Below are 18,266 nucleotides of genomic sequence, written 5' to 3'. Positions count from 1 at the left end.
AGCTCCACCAATAGCAGCAGAGCTCACATGTTGTTTTCTTTTCTGTCTTCTTTCTCATCATCCATGTCACTCTGAAATCCACATCGACATCCAGAAATTCTCCACAAAAATTCGTAACTTGGAACTTGCACTTGATCTTTGCCAGAAGTCTGAAAAATGACTTCTGAATGGCTTCACTACTGTAAAGAAAAACATCTTGGCAGCAATCTCAACAAGGGATCTGTACAGATGAAATACATTACAGTCAGATCAACAAAACTAGGCTTTGAACTCTGAGGCTCTTGTGACTCATTTTTCCTGCGTGGGTTTGATACATTTCGTAACATTGAGCACTAGCTGGAATCTGAATGAATGAGTACTGAGGAGGCAGCGAGTACTAAATTCAGCAACATTTGTAAAATGTAGGGAAAAAATTGGCAAAAGGAAGGGGAGGTGGGGACTAAGAACAGCAAAATATTACAATTTGAACTCATTTAAATCAGTTCTTTTTATTTGGATGATTTATTTTTATGTAGAGTTGAGTGAGTGCATTATTTTAGTTAGTTGATTTTCCTATTTGTGACTGTGGTGTATTATCTCTACTAGTTTCTATATTTTTAAAATTATGTTTAAAGTTAACCAAGCATTTGCACTTCAGCTGATCTGTAGTACGAGTGGTTAAGACCAGCTCTATCAGGTAGTCTTCCTACAGTTGTTGAAATGTTAATCTTCAAAATCAAAGTGCAAGTGATCTTGTTGTGCGGATTCTTCAAGTGTAGACCAAATCAAACCAGAATATCTTGAATTTCTACTGGGTTGAAATACAATCGGTTTACTTGTGTCTGATGGGATGGCTGGCTGATCGTAAAGGGTAAATGTGGCTCTTAAGCCTTGTTCTAAGAGAAGCTGTTCCAAAGATAAAAACAATGAGGGATCAATGGAAGCATGAGGAATCAGCCAGTAAATAACTTGAGAATCTCATATTTGAAACTTGATTTCGGATCCGCCCTGGAGCAGAACACAACAGACAGACTCTGAACTTCATTATGTACAGCTGCTTGCTACATCTTGGGTGGTTGCTGAACGTCCAGTATTGGCAATCTGATATCAGTTGCACAGCAAATTGAATCCATCTGATAATTGAAAAACACAACAAACACTGGGAGATAAACAATTAAGAAAGAGAGTTACTTTGAGAGTAACAATTGAGCTCACAGATCTGGTAATGGTAACTCTGCTTCAGTTTCTAACTTTGCCACATATACAAAGATGTCTTTGTCCAGCTCTGAGCTATCCATATTTAATGATTCGAGCACAGGACATTGTGAATTTTGTGTTGGATTTGAACTTGTATTACCTGGATAACTGTGCAATTCCACAGGGCATAGTGGGGCATCAGCACTGTCACCAACAATCTCAAGCATTGTTACCTAGTTGTCTTCAGATGTCTTACCTTTTAAATTCAGCTGGACCTTGATCAAGTTAAATTGAAAATTACATCTTTTCTTTCAGGCACTGCCACTGAAGTTGAGCCAGGAGATGGCTGGTGAGTTGGATCTCTTTAAGAATCTTGTGGTGTCCGCTCATTTTCTTACCTGAAAAGCTTTTAATGAATTATGCACAAGGAGGGAATATGCTGTATAATTTTTCCACCCAGTAGTAAGTACTGCAACCGCTGAAATTTCCTTTTTCACATTTTGTGAATGGTTTCAAAACTAGTAGGAATAAGAATACTTTTCTGGCAAAACTTTGTTGTTTTATTCTTATCTGAATCTGAACAATCGACCACATTTTCTTCCTCTTCTGCAGGAAATATAAATTTCTGCAATGCAGCCTTATTTTTGAACCTGTTTAGCTATAAGTTGACAAGCCTCTTTGAGCAGAAGTATTATCTATTTCAAGCCCAAAGTATGTGTAGGTTAGGTGGATTAGCCATGGTAAATGCATGGGGTTCAGGGAATAGGTTGAGGGGTGGGCCTGGGCAAATTACTCTTTTGAACAGTCGGTGCAGACTCAGTGGGCCAAACGGCCTCTTTCTGCACAGTAGACGCGCTGTGTAAGTCCTAGCCAGAACATTATAATGTATAGAAAAATATGTATCTGTTTTAAATGATCTCTAACCACTTCTAAATCAAAGTCTATAGTATTATAAAGCTTATTGAAATCAAGGAAGCTCTTCCAAACTATCATTTTGACAGAATTATCTTGTTTTTTTTAACTTTTTCAAGGCTAAAATGAGGTAGAATTATTTCATTTGTTTTGCTCCACCTTCACATTTAATGCATTTACATCCAGAAATGACGCCTGCTAAACACATTTCTGAGAACATTTCCTTGTTTAGATGTTGGATGGAACTTTCCTATAATTTGTCAGAATTTCGGGGTCTGACTGAAACCCAGATGTGGAGTCAAATTTTCAGATCAGATCTTGAGACATTCTGACAGATTAAATTTTTTTTTGGTCAGTCTCCAGAAGATGAAGATCACTCACCAGGATACTGCTGTATACAACCCTGGAGCAATGTCATAGAGACATTAAAGAAGATTGTTTTTCTTTTCATTTTCTTTGAAACATTGCTCTTTACCGGATCAAAGGATATTGAAAATTGGGGGAAAAGGGCTCATTGGCTAACAGTCAAGCATATCCAGAAAGGTAATGAATCTTTTTGCTTTCCAATTGGTTGGGAGGGCAGTATGTCACAAGATTGAATGTGTTGATTGGAACACCAGTGAGTCATAGTATTAAACTGCCAGGAATACATGGAATCCAATTGACAATCCTAACATTCAGAGAGGCCATGGGAACATTGTAAAAACCAAAAACAATGTCATAATATTGCAGTCAGGATGCATTTCTGGGATTGGTCAGAGTACAACTGAGTAGTCAGAGGAACTCTACTCTGGATATGATATAGCATACTTGGGAATGCTTGATACTGACACAGTACCTGAAAGGGGAGGAGTCCCGTTCACGAGACCTGACCTTGATAGGCATAAAAATTAGCAAGTTCTACCTATCTCTATTAAATTTATCCCTTCATTGCTATGCTGTACTATATTTTATTGGTCCCTTTTGGACCTTTTATAGACCACTGGACAGTACAGTGGCACAGTGCTCAGCACTGCTGCCTCAAAACACCAGGGACCTGGGTTTGATTCCTGGCTTGGGTGACTCTCTGTGTGGAGTTTGCACATTCTCCCTGTATCTGTGTGGGTTTCCTCCAGATACTCTGGTTTTCTCCCACAGCCCAAAGATGTGAGGGTTAGGTAGATTGGCCATGCTAAATTGCCCCTTAATGTCAGGGGAACTAACTAAGGTACATGCACAGAGATATGGGTGAGATTGTGATTGGTACAGACTTGATGGCATCCTTCTGTACTGTAGGGATTCAGTGGATGTACTTTATTAGCCTGTTTGCTTTTCCAATCTTGTAAGGATATACATATTTATTTTCCTTCTCCATTTTTCTCAACTTATTCTTCAGTTGTATGGTTGGCATTCTGCTTCCTGTTTGTTGGATTGCAGAAAGAATTGAGCAGAAACTAATGTCCGTCTACAGCCTTTCCATGCTTTACTGTGTCTTACATGATTTTTACTGGCATTCAAATAAAGTGTTAATGATTGGAAAATTTTCCAATGTGATGTATCTCCCATTATAACACCATAGCAATGCTGGATCCATGGAACCCAGGCATGATACTGACACCCAGGATTGCTACACTGTGCATATGTGAGCGTAGCCAGTGAGTATTTGTGGGAGGCATCCCAATAAAGTCAAGTTCTTGCCTCAGAACATTTAAAACAGAGTAATAACAGAGACCAGTACAGCATGAAGCACCTGCTGTTCCAAAGTTAATTCAGCAGAAACATGCTATTGAATCTGGGACCTACCTATGTATATGTGGTTCAGGGCTATATCACACAGTGGGTTTGCCCAGTGAGCTGTCCCTTCGTACCTATTATAATTTATTTTCTCATCTTAACTTTTCAATAACTTCAGTTGGCAAGTGACAACTTAACTCTTGGCAAGTCAAAATGAAATCCTATTTTCACACCAGCCAATAGCCTTTCAACAATTCCAAGTTGAATGGATCTTTGAATGGATATGTACTATTTTCCAACAGAATTCTGGAAATTTATCTTCCCAGCTAGTCAATATTTCATTCTTTGCTTCAGCAGCACAACTACAATGCAAACAAAAGAAGAATTATTTTCAGCTATCAAAAATAAGTTCAAACAGTATTCATTTACAATTCCTGATCAATTGATTTGTAAGCCAAAAGGTCTATGATTTACAGAGTTACCCAGAGAAGCACAGTTACAATTCACCTGGGCATATTAATCACTGTGACCTCTCAGACCCATCAGTAAGTGCACCTCAAGAGTGCCACAATCTACACTTTTAATCTAATGTATCGAGTGAAGAGTGAGACAAGTAGCTACAGATTAATGTGGTTCATCCTGTTGTGTACACCAAGCATTCATAAGAATGTCAGCACTTTAGTACCTCACTTCGCACCCTTTCCAATCATCTTCCTGTGCAAATGTTTTCAAATAGTTCAGGTTGCACATTTGCCACTTCTGATTTGAATAGAGGTTTATAGATTCAGTAAGCGTAATTATTATGTTGTTTAGAAACACACGTGAATGCTGGAGGATGGCAAAACCCAGTAACGCCAGAATTTGAAGGTTTGCCTCTCTATGAAGAAGGCTGTCAGTTCCAGTCTCAGGACTCCCTGACATTAAATTCCTTAGATTTAAGTAAGTTTGTGCATTTTATCAGGATTTTTTTGATCTTTTTTCTGCAGGAAGATTCTAAAGGTGAATTACATTCTAAAGCAAAGCGTGTGTACAAAAGTATTTTTAAAAACATCAAGATGAAAAGTAGTTAAAATGTTAATACACTGGCACTGTAGTATTTTTGCTAATGACCAAAACGAATAAGCAATTTGTAGCCTGTCTAAGCGATCAATAAACACCTCATTCTAATTGTGTTCTGAGGCCCCTGATCGTGATCACTCAACAACAGTTGTCAGGCTGCTCCCTCAGATTGGGAATATAGGGAGAGGGAAAAAGACAAGAACAGATTGACAGTCAGATTATCTAGTGGAAATCTACTAGGGCAAGATTTCACTAGTTTTGAAAGTTAAAAGGCAGCAGGGTAGTTGAATGTTACTTTGTTTCAGTCAAGAAGAATGACCTACTCATGTGTTTTCATTATTTGTAGTGGAACACCAAACAAGTGTTGGTTGAATTAAGTGAGTTAATTCCTATCATTATTCCTTTGTAATTTAGTTTGTTGTTTTAATAATATAACAGATTAATTGTTTGTCTTGACTTTAGTGTTTTGTAGGTTAACACTCAAAAAGCTTGGAAATGCACATCTTGAGGCACCTTTAAAAGACAGTTGTACTATTAGAGCCTTGAGTTGCATGATTACTTAATTACATATTCGGCAGTATGTGCATAACCCTGAGTGCAATGCCAATGGTAATAACTGGCCTGAGGAAATAGCTACAGTGATATGCTAATATATAATGATATAATATTTCAGTCAGGCAGCTCAGATCCAAGGAAAGGGAGAAAATTTTCATGTGGTTCACTTGAGTCATGTCTTCTACTAATCAATTATCCTAAACAGGTAATGTTTAATTTGTAACGCACCAACAGTGCCTTGAAATACTTGAATCCTGTCTGTTCAATTTGCAATCAGGTAAGGTGCTTCTGAATGGAAGCGCCAGTGTTTCTCAATAGGAAGAAACAGTAAATGACTTTGGGCCAAAGTTCTCATTATTGACAGTTTGGAATTGGATAAGATTTGAGTTGGCTGCCGTATAAAAGTGCAACATCTGCTCAGATTACCTGAATTCTGTATCATATCACATTTCCAGTCCTGAATTAGGAATGAGTTTTGACTATGAGTAAAACAGCTGATAGTGAATTATCAATTAATTTTCTGTAAAATGAGCGAATGACTTCCTCAAGTCAAAATGTACTGCACTGTATAATGTACATCAAATCCATTCATTGTTTCTGATAGTCAGGAGATTATTTATCCTATCTATCGATTTTCCAGCACAAATAAAGCTGTGTATACCTAAAATTGGTAAAACTGAAAAATATTGATTGCACAATGCTCAGCGCCATTTGTGACTCCTCAGATAATGAAACATATGCCCATATCCAGTAAGAACTGGACAACAAGCTTGGGCTGACAAGTGGCGAGTAACATTCATGCCACAAATACCAGGAAATGACCATCTCCAACAGGAGAGATTCCAACTATCTCCCCTTGATTACCATCGCTGAATTCCCCATTATCAACATCCTGGTGGTTACCATAGACCAGAAATTGAACCATACCATCTAAATACTGTGGCTGAAAGAGCAGGTCAGAGTTTGGGAATTCTGCAGACAGTAACTCACCTCCTGACTCCCTTATGCCTGTCCACTATCCACCAAGCACAAGTCAGAAGTGCGGTGGAGTACTCTCCTCTTGCCTGGATGAGTACATCTCCAACAATACTCATGAAGTTCAACAACATCCAAGACAAATCAGTCCACTTGATTGGCACCCCATCCACCACCTTCAATATCCACTCCCTCCACCACCAACACACAGTGGCAGCAGTGTGTATCATTTACAAGGTGAACTGCAGAAACTCACAAAGGCTACTTCAACAGTACCTTCCGCAACCTCTACCAACTAGTGGTGGGAGGGGGGGAAATGTGTCCCGGGATGTGCCCCCAATACTTGTGTGGTGATGATGGGGGTGGTTCCCCTGATACTTGCATGGTTGTGGGAGGGGGTTGGTGGATTGCCCTGATCCCCGTGTGAGAGGGTCCTCTCTGTCAGTTGGGGGACGGGGTTAGGGATTTTCAATGCATATCAGGGCACCCTTTAAAGATCACGCCCCACTCAGTCAGAGTGATGGCGCAAACCAACCGCAGATTCTGTGTGCACTGAGTGCCAAAAATTCAGGTCTGAAAGCTCAGTTGTAAATATGGAGAGATACACCCCAGTTTCTAACACTGACAAATTTTGGTAAAATTCTGCCCTATCAGTGAGAGTTGGAAAGCTGATGAGAGGATAAGAAGTTCATTCCTTGACTGTAGGACTCTGGTGAAGTTGTATTAGAATTTAAGGTACCCCAATAAAAGCTCCCAAAGAAAATCCAATTCTGGGAGTCCAAATGCTTCTTTGGTTCACCCTCCTTATGTAGTGATAGTAATTTGGATTTGTCCCTAAACTGAGGTGTGAATTCTAGTGCAAGTGTTTCTGATAATACTGATGGGACTCACGCGGCATGAAAGTAAACGTAGGCCTGAATGTGCAGGGTGGTTAAGACTATCCATCCTTAGGATGCCTAGCATCCTAAATGTTTGTGAGAAATGCATCTCTGGAGACTCCAACAGGCCTGCTGCCATTTCACCCTCAACCAATTAGCAACTGATAGAAACTTCATCTACAGTTAGAACCACAGAAAAGATACAGCACAGAAGGAGGCCATTCAACTCACTTTGTCCGTGCCAGCACAAGATATCCAGGCACCCATTTTAATCCCACCTTCCCGAACCTGTAAGCCCCTGTAGCTTACAGCACTTAAGTGGCAAATCCAGGTATTTTTTAAAAACATTTAGGGTCTCTAACTCCACTAACAACTCAGGCAGCAAATTCCAGACATCCACCACCCTTTGCATAAAAAAATTGTTCCTCATGTCCCTTCTACACCTACTGCCACTTATCTTGAATCTATGCCCCTGGTTCTAGAATTCTCCACCAAGAGAAACAATTTTATTCTGTCCACTCTATGGGCGGGATTTTACGGCCTCACTTGGGCAAGACTCACCCGAGATCAATGGAGATTTCTATTGTCGGACCCTTGCCTGCTCCGGTTATGGGCTATGGCCAGAATTTTATTGCCCCCCCAAGATAGGAACAGGTTCTGATATGGGGGGAGGGAGCAGAAGCATATAATAGCATCCGTTCTAACCTGGATGAGATTTTATGGTGGGACATGGTGGTAGAGTTCCAGCCAATATCTTTCCCTCATAATTTTGTGCATCACTATCAAGTCAACCCTCAGCTTTGTTTGTTCCAAGGAAGATAACCCCAATCTGTCCAATTTCTACTCATAGCTACACTTTTCTAGCCCTGGCAGCATTCTTGTAAACTTTCTCTGCACTCCCTCCAGAACAATCCTGTAATGTGGTGACCAAAACTTGGATGGAAGTCCCTCCTCAGAGAGTTGTCGGCCAATCAGATTGGCTGACAGCTGTCCAGCCCATCCAGGCACAAAGCTGGAAGCATCCCCAGACCACACCAAGTAAGTATCAGGGTCCCAGGGAGGGAAAGGTGGGAGATGCCACTGGGGTGATCAGGGGGCCAACCACAGTGTCAATTAAGGAGTGGGAGGTAGGTTGGGGAGGGGAGGGAGGGCCAGAGTTCACCATTTCCTGAACAGGCTTTCCAATTGAGGCTCACCCTTCCCTTCCTGCCAGAGGTTGAGGGTGATATTATTTTATGTTTCCCACCTTCAGTCAAGTGCCGCCAACCTAAAAATTGAGGTTGAGTGGGAAAAGGCAAGGGTGGGCTTCCGGTTGGAGGCCCTGTCCGCCCCACCATAAAATCTCGTCCAGGTTGGAGCGGACATCCCAGAGGAAATCCCGTCCATGCTATTTTATGCTCCCCTCCCTCCGCCCATATCAGAACCTGTTCCAGACTGGGGGGCAATAAAATTCTGGCCATAGTCCTGCACTGAGTAAAGTCAATGCAATTGTAATCATTCCTGTAGGGGCAAATCTGGCCCTTCAGTCCCCTCTGAGATTGCAGAAAAGGTTGTCAGCATTTTTCTCAACTCAATCAGGGCTTCTGGTTCCCCCTTTGTGGATTCACAGGACGTGCTTCAAGCTTTTGCAAGCCAAGTGGAGTGGCAGCAAGCCATTTCCATAATTTAAAATATCCCATTCCATTATCTGCTTCGGTGGAAGATCTGTCCTGAAAAACTTCTGACTGATCAATGGAATTGAAAGTTTTTGAGTTTTAGATTTTTTTTTGGCTAGATTACAGAAACATTTCTATATTTACATTCACAAAGCAATTTTAAGTTATCTTTGAGTAAGGAACTTTTAGATTTTTGGTATGTGGAAAAAAAATTTCAAAACGACTGTAATTCCAGTCCTTGCTTCCAATGTCATCTTGGATGTTGAAAACTTTAGAGATATGATTTTCCAGTGTTGGAGTAATTTATTTCAGAATGACAGTTCATGAGTTTTAGATGAACTGGAATGGAATGGTTCTGCTCAAGCCTGGGTTTAAAGTCAGTTGATAAATAAGTAACTTAAGAGTACAGATTTGGACAACTGTCGAAGCCAAACCAGCAATGGAAATATAACTTTGATCACACATGAAATTAATAAGGATGTTGGCAATTAAAGGGAAATGTTAAAAAACTTCTTATTAAAGTTCTGAAAGACTTTAGACAGCTTCAAAGGAACCCAACTGAAGTATGTGCCAAGGCTGAAGGAGCAGGAGAGAAAACGAGGACAGGGAGCCCAAGGCACAAGTTTAAGTTGGTGAGCAGCTTGCGACCTGACCCTATCTGTCTGAAGTCTTCCTGAAGTGGAAATGTTGATGCAGGAGTGCTGTCGAGATGGCCCTCTCGGTGTCACCACTGGGGACAATCCCATTGGCTGGTATTACAGTCAACCTGCAAGTAGGCAGAAGCAGCCTTGAGATTTTGGCTAAGCATAATTTCTATTGATTGCAACAACCCTAGTGTTAAAGGGAAGCTGTAAATGTTCTTTCATCTGGTTGTATAGATTTAATTTGCCTGTCTAATAACCAGTCAGTCCTCCATAGTCATAACTATGTGATCTGTCAGGGGTGGCAAATCAACCTAGATACATTGGCCTTTGATTATGAAGCAGTGGCAGTGTAAAACACTATTGGGGGAATTTTAATGCAGGTGAGTGCATCTGTTTGTGTTTCCCTTTCCTGGAAGTACAATTGAGAATGCTTTGTTGCTACTAATGCAGAACAGAATTAATCCCTTCTTCATGCCGACAGTAAGAAAAATGCCTAGCATGTAATGTAATTAAATTTATGTAGTGTCCTCAAAATACAATTTATTTTTGCTTAAAATTGTGATGAAGCAATTGTGGAAACTGCCCAAGAATTTTGCAATCAATGAAGAATGCGAGTACTTTGGATAACAAGCTCCAACCCATTAACACCTGCATTACTCCAGTTAGGCTATGTGCATGCAACACACTTGTGGGAGGTGAGGTGTCAGTTTCAGTATGTTAATCGTTCAATTGGGGCAATATTGACATGGGTTTTGCAACTTATCTTTGGGTTTTCATAGCTTCCTGAAACTCTCCAGTGATGTAACCATTTCTGGATGCCACCTTAAACAGGATGAATGATATTCTAACCTTATCTAGGGTGTCATTCATCCTGATTAAGATGGCATTTGTAGAATGCAAGGCATCAAGGACTTGCAGGCACTCATTTGAATGCTCTATTTGGTTCTTCATGCAGGTGCCCACCTTTCCATTGATGAAGACATTATACCACCAATGCTTAAGATAGAATCGTCCAATATTATTGCAAACATGCGCTGTACAGATAAAATAAATCTCATAAAATTCTGCCCATTCTAAGTTTTCAGCTCACATGAAAATGGGAGAGTTACTGACTGGTTTTTTGGGTGAGTTTTCACACCAATCTTCCACACTTAATCATTGAAAAAAATGGTATGGACTGTTTCTAAATGCTGCAGGCAGTGGACTGGGCTTAATTTAGCAGACAGCTTGTAGAGGGAGTTACTGTGCATGTGCAGACCTCTGATTCTGCACATGTTCAATAGCGACTGCAGGGGTCTCTCAGACAGAGAGAGAGCTGTCAGGCCCCTACTGCTGTAGACAGCTTCAACACAGCCCCCCCAACTCCCCTGCAATCACGGAGGCCTGCAGCTGATCACGAGCTCCACAATACATGGGCATCTAGCCTCCACCACTCCATCCCCACCCCCGCCCCCACGACCAGTCAGGCCATCCCTCCCAAACTGATTGCAATTGCAAAGCGGCAGTGGCCCCCCTCAATTCAATCCTGCTGCAGAGCTGTGGTGGGCTCCCCTCCCCCTAACAATTCGATTCCATTGCAGAATAGATAGTAGGCCTTCCCTCCCTCCCCATCCAATCCCATTGCAGAGTGCACAGTGGCCACCCCCCCCCCACCCCCGATCAGGCTGCCCCTTTCTGCCCTGCCCCCATAGGCCCCACATAGGCACAGCCCCATATGCTTCACCCCCTCCCCCAATAGGATCTAGTGTGCAGTGCCTAGGTGCCAGGCTGGCACTGCCCAACAGGCACCCCCCTTGGCCTTGGCCTATCAATGGCCTCCAGTTCCACAGGTGAGGCCAACACAGCTGTTCCCCATTTGTGGGGTGCAGGTGCTTTCCTTACCAGAGAGAATCTCTCCAGATGAGACCATAAAGACAAGCAAACCCAGACGATTGAGCGTGAGCTCACTAAGCACTTGTAAATTGACATTTAAAGATATTTAAATAAATTTTTCAGCCTCTCATGTATTTCCAGTGAGAGACTGACTTTGCCAGAAATCTAGCTCTCATAAAATTGCGAGATGCAAGAAATTGGGCATGATCCTGATTTCTCAGCTCTCGCGCAATTTTACCAGCCCACTCTACCCATTGGTGGGTGGAGCAAACTGGTAAAACTCCACCTAACATCTGCCATTGTAAGTTCTTTGTTCATCAGTGCTCCCCAAGTTTCAGCATCTGCATCCAGGTGAGGGGCCTCCAACGTGAACTCTCCATTACCGATCTTATTTCCACCATCTGCTCTTTCTCACTTGTGATGTGTGAGTTGCCAAGTGACTATCAACTGTCTCCCATTTCAAGGGGCTTTAAGAGTCAGCCATGCAGTGAGGACTGTAGTTTACATCCCTTATTCTGTTTCAGCCAGTTAGATTTTTAGAACTAGCTGGCTGTCTCCATGGCCATGTATTCTGAGATCCCAGCTCAAAGGTCACCAGATATGTGGCATTCAGTTTTGTAACTTGTCATACTCGGATTTGAACTCAACAGCTCTGGGTTGTTAGTTTGACAGAGTTTGAACCCAAATCAAGTCAATGTGCAGAAATGAGCCATCCCCTCTTTATAGCAGTAAATTACTTTATTGAATGTACTTAAAGCTTCATGAGGCAAATAATTTCTGTTTTAGAACACTTTGCAATAAATATATATTCTTTAAAATGGACCATTTGCAGAGCTATGGAGGAAATGCAGGCGAGTGGGAGTAATTGGATATATTCTTCAAAGATCTGCACAGGCACAATGGAGCAAATGACCTGCTTGTGTGCTGTATGATTCTGCAGATCTCTGTATTCTTATTAGTGTATGGTAATATCACTGACTGGCACTGACACTGCCTCATCGTGACTAACAGGGTGGAGGAGCAGGATTTTGGCATCGAGATCTAGTAGTTAAGTGTCACAGGCTCTTTTTATTTCTATAATTTCTCAGCACGGTACTGAACTCAGTTTCACAGCACTAACGAACAGTTCAGGGCAGCAGGCCAGAAGAGCTGCGAAATTATATTACATCAAAATGAAACTTACTGTCTTGTCAGCAGCCTTGACTCTGCTGGTAGTGCTAGAGAGCAGGGAACATTTAGCGTGCCATTGGATCAGGACGAGGCATGAACATGCAGACAACATTGAAATATACGCTGATGCATAATACAAAGCTTATACTGAAGCCTCCAGCCTTCCTTTCAAGCATCACGAGAATGGGACAAAAGGCTGTATTTGCAATTCTTACGCTAACTATGAACATCAAATATCGCAGTAAAATGTCATACTGTACTTTTTTGTTCATGCAGAGGAGCATTGTATCATCACACTGACCAGAGCAGAACAATTGCTCCCTGTTATCTGTAACTTGGCACATTTGCCATTGTCAGATATAATGCTGGAAAAAAAACCTCATTGACAGTTAAAGGATACGATTCTTCCATAATGTGAAGGAATTATATTTTGTTTACAAAGTTGTCTGAAATATCATTGCAGGGTTAACAGCATAAAAGGAAAAATCCTAAAATGGAGAGCTAGGTCATACGCTATCACCATTCTGCGTGCTCTTTGTAACACTGCTAAGGCAAAGCCCACGGGACCTCCAATTAAACAGGATGTGACTGGGAGGGTAGAACCAGGTGCTAAAATATTAGACGTTTCCTTTCTCCCTATCCTGGAAACACAGTGCAGAATGCCTGTTTTGTTACTAATGCAGAACAGTATTAATCTTTTTTGTGCCAACAGTAAAAAAAATGCAAAGCATGTTGTCTAATTAAATGTATGTATTGTCTCCAAAATTTTACTTAAAATTGCGATCAAGCGCTTTTGAAAACTGTACAAAAATATTGAGATTCTGCAAACACGTCATAATTAAGAATTATAGATAAGAATTACAAGTGAAGTAAATAGCTTGTGAGAACTATAAGTGTTTGGAACGTTCACTATTTGTCACAGTCTGTACAAAGAGTTGGAAACATCTCTAAACTGACTTGAACAGAATACCAATATAAACATGATGCGGGGCTTCTAATGGACTAGAGTTAGGTCAATGAGACTGCAAGCAGCTGCTGCGTGTTGCTGCATTGCAGCAGAGAATAGTAGTCCTTGAATGCCCTTGTTGATCTGTGAATGTAATGAAAGAGAAACTGCTGTGGGATTGAGAATCAATGGCTCTGAAACATAGCATGTCCCTTAATAAGATGTTCTGAAATATTTTAGTTACTTTAACACCGATAAATTAAGCAGATAACGAGAAGCTAAAAAAATTGAAGAAAATAATTCTGTTAAAGAAATGTTTGGTTTTCAATAAGTATCTATTGATGAAAGAGATTGGTCAGAATTTTCTTATCTCGTCAACAGTAGGTTTCATGGCGGGCAGGAACGAAAAATTTGGAGACAGGCAAAAAAAATCAGACTCCCGTCAGTTCAAAAATGGGTCAGAATTTTCCCCTCGCAATTTCCATTGTGGGTTGAGTGTGGGTGCTGAGCTGGGCTGCTCACCTTGAGTGCTGAGCTGGGCTGCTCACAGTGAGTGCTCAGCTGGGCTGCTCACTGTGGGTGCTGAGCTGGGCTGCTCACTGTGGGTGCTGAGCTGGGCTGCTCACTGTGGGTGCTGAGCTGGGCTGCTCACTGTGGGTGCTGAGCTGGGCTGCTCACTGTGGGTGCTGAGCTGGGCTGCTCACTGTGGGTGCTGAGCTGGGCTGCTCACAGTGGGTGCTCAGCTGGGCTGCTCACTGTGGGTGCTGAGCTGGGCTGCTCACTGTGGGTGCTGAGCTGGGCTGCTCACTGTGGGTGCTGAGCTACGTGTGTGGGTGGGGTGGGGTAGGGGGTGGCTGGGGAGTGGTGAATGGATGGCAAATTTTACCATGATGGTGAAAGGGGTATGGTGGGATTTGAGGGGCAGGGTCAGATGAGAAGATTAAGGTATGAGGGTAAGAGGGTGAAAAAAGTATGGTGTTTTAAGGGATGCGGGGAGGAGCATGGTAGCAGGCAGATGTGAGATTGGGTTGTGGAAGCTGGGGCCCAACATAGAACACTGAATATGCACACACACACATACACAGACACACACACGCACACACAGACTCATACGCACGCACAATGGGTCAGATGGGATTAAGACTGCATGAGATTGCACGCATGTTCTGGAGGAACAAAGGTGAGAGGGGTTAATGTGGCACACAAGGGAAGGATTGCACATAATCTCTCGAGTGGTATTGGTGGGGAAGACTTGCACAACATAGTTCCAGAAAAACTCAGAGGGGAAACAGTCTTATGGCCAGTCTTGAAGGAATGGAAGAGCTGAGTGAAAAGTCCTGAGTCTTTACAGGCCATGCCACAGGGAACGCACATCACCTTCCTGGCCCAGGGAGGGGAAAGATCTGTGAGCTCATTGGGAATCAGTCATAGCTAAGTGTGCAGGATGTGCTCACAGTCTCACAGTCTCACAGTCTCAGGGGTGATGGGGTGTCTGGTTCAGTACCGAGCTACAGATAGAATAGTCATGACCAGGGGAAGTATCTGTAGCCTGTAAGTAGGGTAAATGTAATAAACAGGGGAGGGATACTTAAAGCTCTCTTCGGGAAGGGCTGCCTCTTATGTCACCGTACAAAGAGCCTCAAGTTCAGAAGGGGTGAAATCCACTTGGCGACATAAAACAGTGATAGGTTCGGGGGGGAGGGCAGGATCCAGGAATACTGGGAAAGGCTGAAGGCTTTGTTATTCACGTTGTTTCAATCGGATTTCAGACCATTGCTAATTATTTCCTTGTATGATTCTCTACCTGTTTTCCTTATCCTTTCTAACCCTACTTTTCTGTGACCATCTCTTAGAGCTGCACTTTCAAGATCTCAACTTTGTAAACTTTGACCTTCCATCCACCATGACCTTTCTGCAGCTTCCAATCTGTTCAGCGACACCCTTAACTTCAGCTTTGATGCCTTAGCTCCAATTTCAAATGATTGCTTTCTTTAACCTTGGCCATTTCCGCTGGTACAACCCTGATCTCTCTCTTTTAAGTCCAAGACTGAACTAATACAGTGGACAAATAATTAAACCATTCACCACCGGATCTGTCTGGGAAACCTAAAGCAATATCAGCACCTGCTCTCATCTGCTAAAGCTTCTCACTATCCCAGGATCATCTTGGAATGGAAAGATAACTGATTTCTTCACTGCAAACTGACTTCTTAAACCCCTCTTCCTTGTCACTTCCTATTTCACCTTCAGCAACATGTAAGAAATTCAAGGGCCTCTCTGTCAGTAAGATTGAGATGCTTCAATCAGCTAAATCTGTTGCTTCCTTTATTTCGACTCAGCTGTGGGACAAAACATCCTTTAAGGTTTCCTCATGCCCATGTTCTGTACTTGATTCTTCCTTTATTTTCTCTCCTAGCTGTCCTCTTACCTTCTTCATGATCATCTTTACCATGAGACCCTCCTCCTGCTCCCATGATCCTACTCAACTGCTGGTCACTTTATTTCCAATTCTGCCTCTTATGTTAGCTGAAATTGTTAACAATTGTCTGATCTCTTCCTCTTTCATATCTGCAGTCATTATCAATCTCCTGAAAAAAAGGCTCGGACCCCTCTGTTTTGAGTTATGAAGAGAGGCTAGATGGGCTGGGACTTTTTTCACTGGGGCATAGGAGGTTTAGGGGTGATCTTATAGAGGTCTATAAAATAATGAGGTGCATATATCAGCTAGACAGTCAACATTTTTCCCCAAAGGTAAGGGAATCTAAAACTAGAGGGCATAGGTTTAAGGTGAGAGGGGAGAGATACAAAATGGTCCAGAGGGGCAATTTTTTCACGCAGAGGGTGGTGAGTGTCTGGAATGAGCTGCCAGAGGTAGTAGTAGAGGCAGGTACAATTTTGTCTTTTAAAAAGCATTTAGATAGTTACATGGGTAAGATGGGTATAAAGGGATACGGGCCAAATGCGGATAATTGGGATTAGCTTAGTGGTTAAAAGAAAGGTGGCATGGACAAGATGGGCTGAAGAGCCTGTTTCCATGCTGTAAACTTCTATGACTCTATGACTATGACCTTGCAAACCACCACCAATCCATGTTCTTGAATATGTTGTCACCTCTCAAATCCATGCCCATCTCTATCAGAACTCCATTTTTGAATCCTTCCAATCAGATTTCTGCTGCTGCCACAATCCAAAAAGGCTCTCAGCATAGTCAGCCCCCATAACCATCCTATGTGACTGTGAACAAGCCAAACCACCCCTCCTTGTCCTTCTTCACTTGTCAGCAGCCTGTGACATGGTTAACAACATCATCCTCCCCAACACCACTCCGCTTTGCTCTAGCTGGTTAAGACAGGACTCATCTGGATACATTTTTATCAGTCTAATTGTAGCCAGAGAATCACCTGTAACGGGATCTTTTCCAGCTTTAACACATACCTCTGGTATCCCCCAAAAGAATTATTTTTGGCATCTCTGATTTCTCAGTCACCTGCTGCTCCCTTTGAAAACACAGAGCCCGATTCTACCATTGCGTCGTGACTGTTTTCAGGCGCAAAAACATGGTAACGTCGGGTGTGAGGCCATTAAAGCGATCCGCGTCTGCACAGATGGTTAATTTCCTGAGACCCGGGAAAGGCCGTGACCTTTTCAACTGCATGCATTTCAACTGAATTAGTGAACTGCCCGCCCAACTTTATCAGCATAAGAACATAAGAAATAGGAGCAGAGTAGGCCATCTAGCCCTTTGAGCCCGCCCCGCCATTCAATAAGATCATGGCTGATCTGAAGTAGCTCAGTTCCACTTTCCCCCTCTCTCCCCATAACCCTTAATTCCCCTGTCTATCAAAAACCTATCTACCCGTGTCTTAAATATATTTAGCAAGGTAGCCTCCACCACTTCAACAGGCAGAGAATTCCAGAGATTCACCACCTTTTGAGTGAAGAAGTTCCTCCTCCACTCCGATCTAAATGGCCCCCATCCCCTTACCTTGAGGCTGTGTCCTCTAGTCCTGCTGTCCTTTCTAAGCAGGAAGAATCTCTCTACCTCTACTCTATCCATCCCCTTCATTATCTTATACGTCTCTATAAGATCCCCCTTCATCCTTCTAAACTCCAACGAGTACAGACCCAGTCTATTTAGTCTCTCTTCATAGTCCAACCCCCTCATAGAACATAGAACATAGAACATTACAGCGCAGAACAGGCCCTTCGGCCCACGATGTTGCGCCGACCAGTTACAAAAACAATGACCCACTAGCCTATACCAATCCCTTTTCGTCCATAAACCTATCCAGAGATCTCTTAAACGCCCCCAAACTAGACGCATTTACAACTGCAGCAGGCAGGGCATTCCAATCCCTCACCACCCGCTGGGTAAAGAACCTACCCCTGACATCTGTCCTGTAGCTACCCCCCCTTAATTTAAAGCCATGCCCCCTCGTGCTAGCTTTCTCCATCCGAGGAAAAAGGCTATCACTATCCACCCTATCTAAACCTCTAATCATCTTATATGTTTCAATAAGATCCCCTCTTAGCCGCCTTCTTTCCAACGAAAACAACCCTAAATCCCTCAGTCTCTCCTCATAGGACCTCCCCACCATGCCAGGCAACATCCTAGTAAACCTCCTCTGCACCCTCTCCAACGCCTCCACATCCTTCTTGTAATGCGGGGACCAGAACTGCACACAGTACTCCAAGTGCGGCCGCACTAGAG

At 42.6% G+C, this 18,266-nt stretch overlaps 1 protein-coding gene across 1 annotated transcript in view; it reads left to right on the top strand.

Moving 5' to 3' along the window:
* Positions 1 to 18,266, top strand: part of LOC145349105 (stAR-related lipid transfer protein 13-like) — a 370,169-nt gene that overhangs the window by 127,039 nt on the left and 224,864 nt on the right. The window contains exon 4 of the mRNA XM_080197456.1: positions 1,492 to 1,525. Coding sequence (XP_080053582.1) covers positions 1,492 to 1,525 — 34 coding nt within the window. The remainder of the gene's footprint in view (positions 1 to 1,491; positions 1,526 to 18,266) is intronic.

The sequence above is a fragment of the Carcharhinus amblyrhynchos genome, chromosome 10 (genome assembly GCF_965287045.1).
Source record: "Carcharhinus amblyrhynchos chromosome 10, sCarAmb.v2.hapA, whole genome shotgun sequence".
Lineage (NCBI taxonomy): Eukaryota > Metazoa > Chordata > Chondrichthyes > Carcharhiniformes > Carcharhinidae > Carcharhinus > Carcharhinus amblyrhynchos.
The sequence above is the reverse complement of the archived record's forward strand: the minus strand, read 5'-3'. Positions and strand labels throughout refer to the sequence as shown.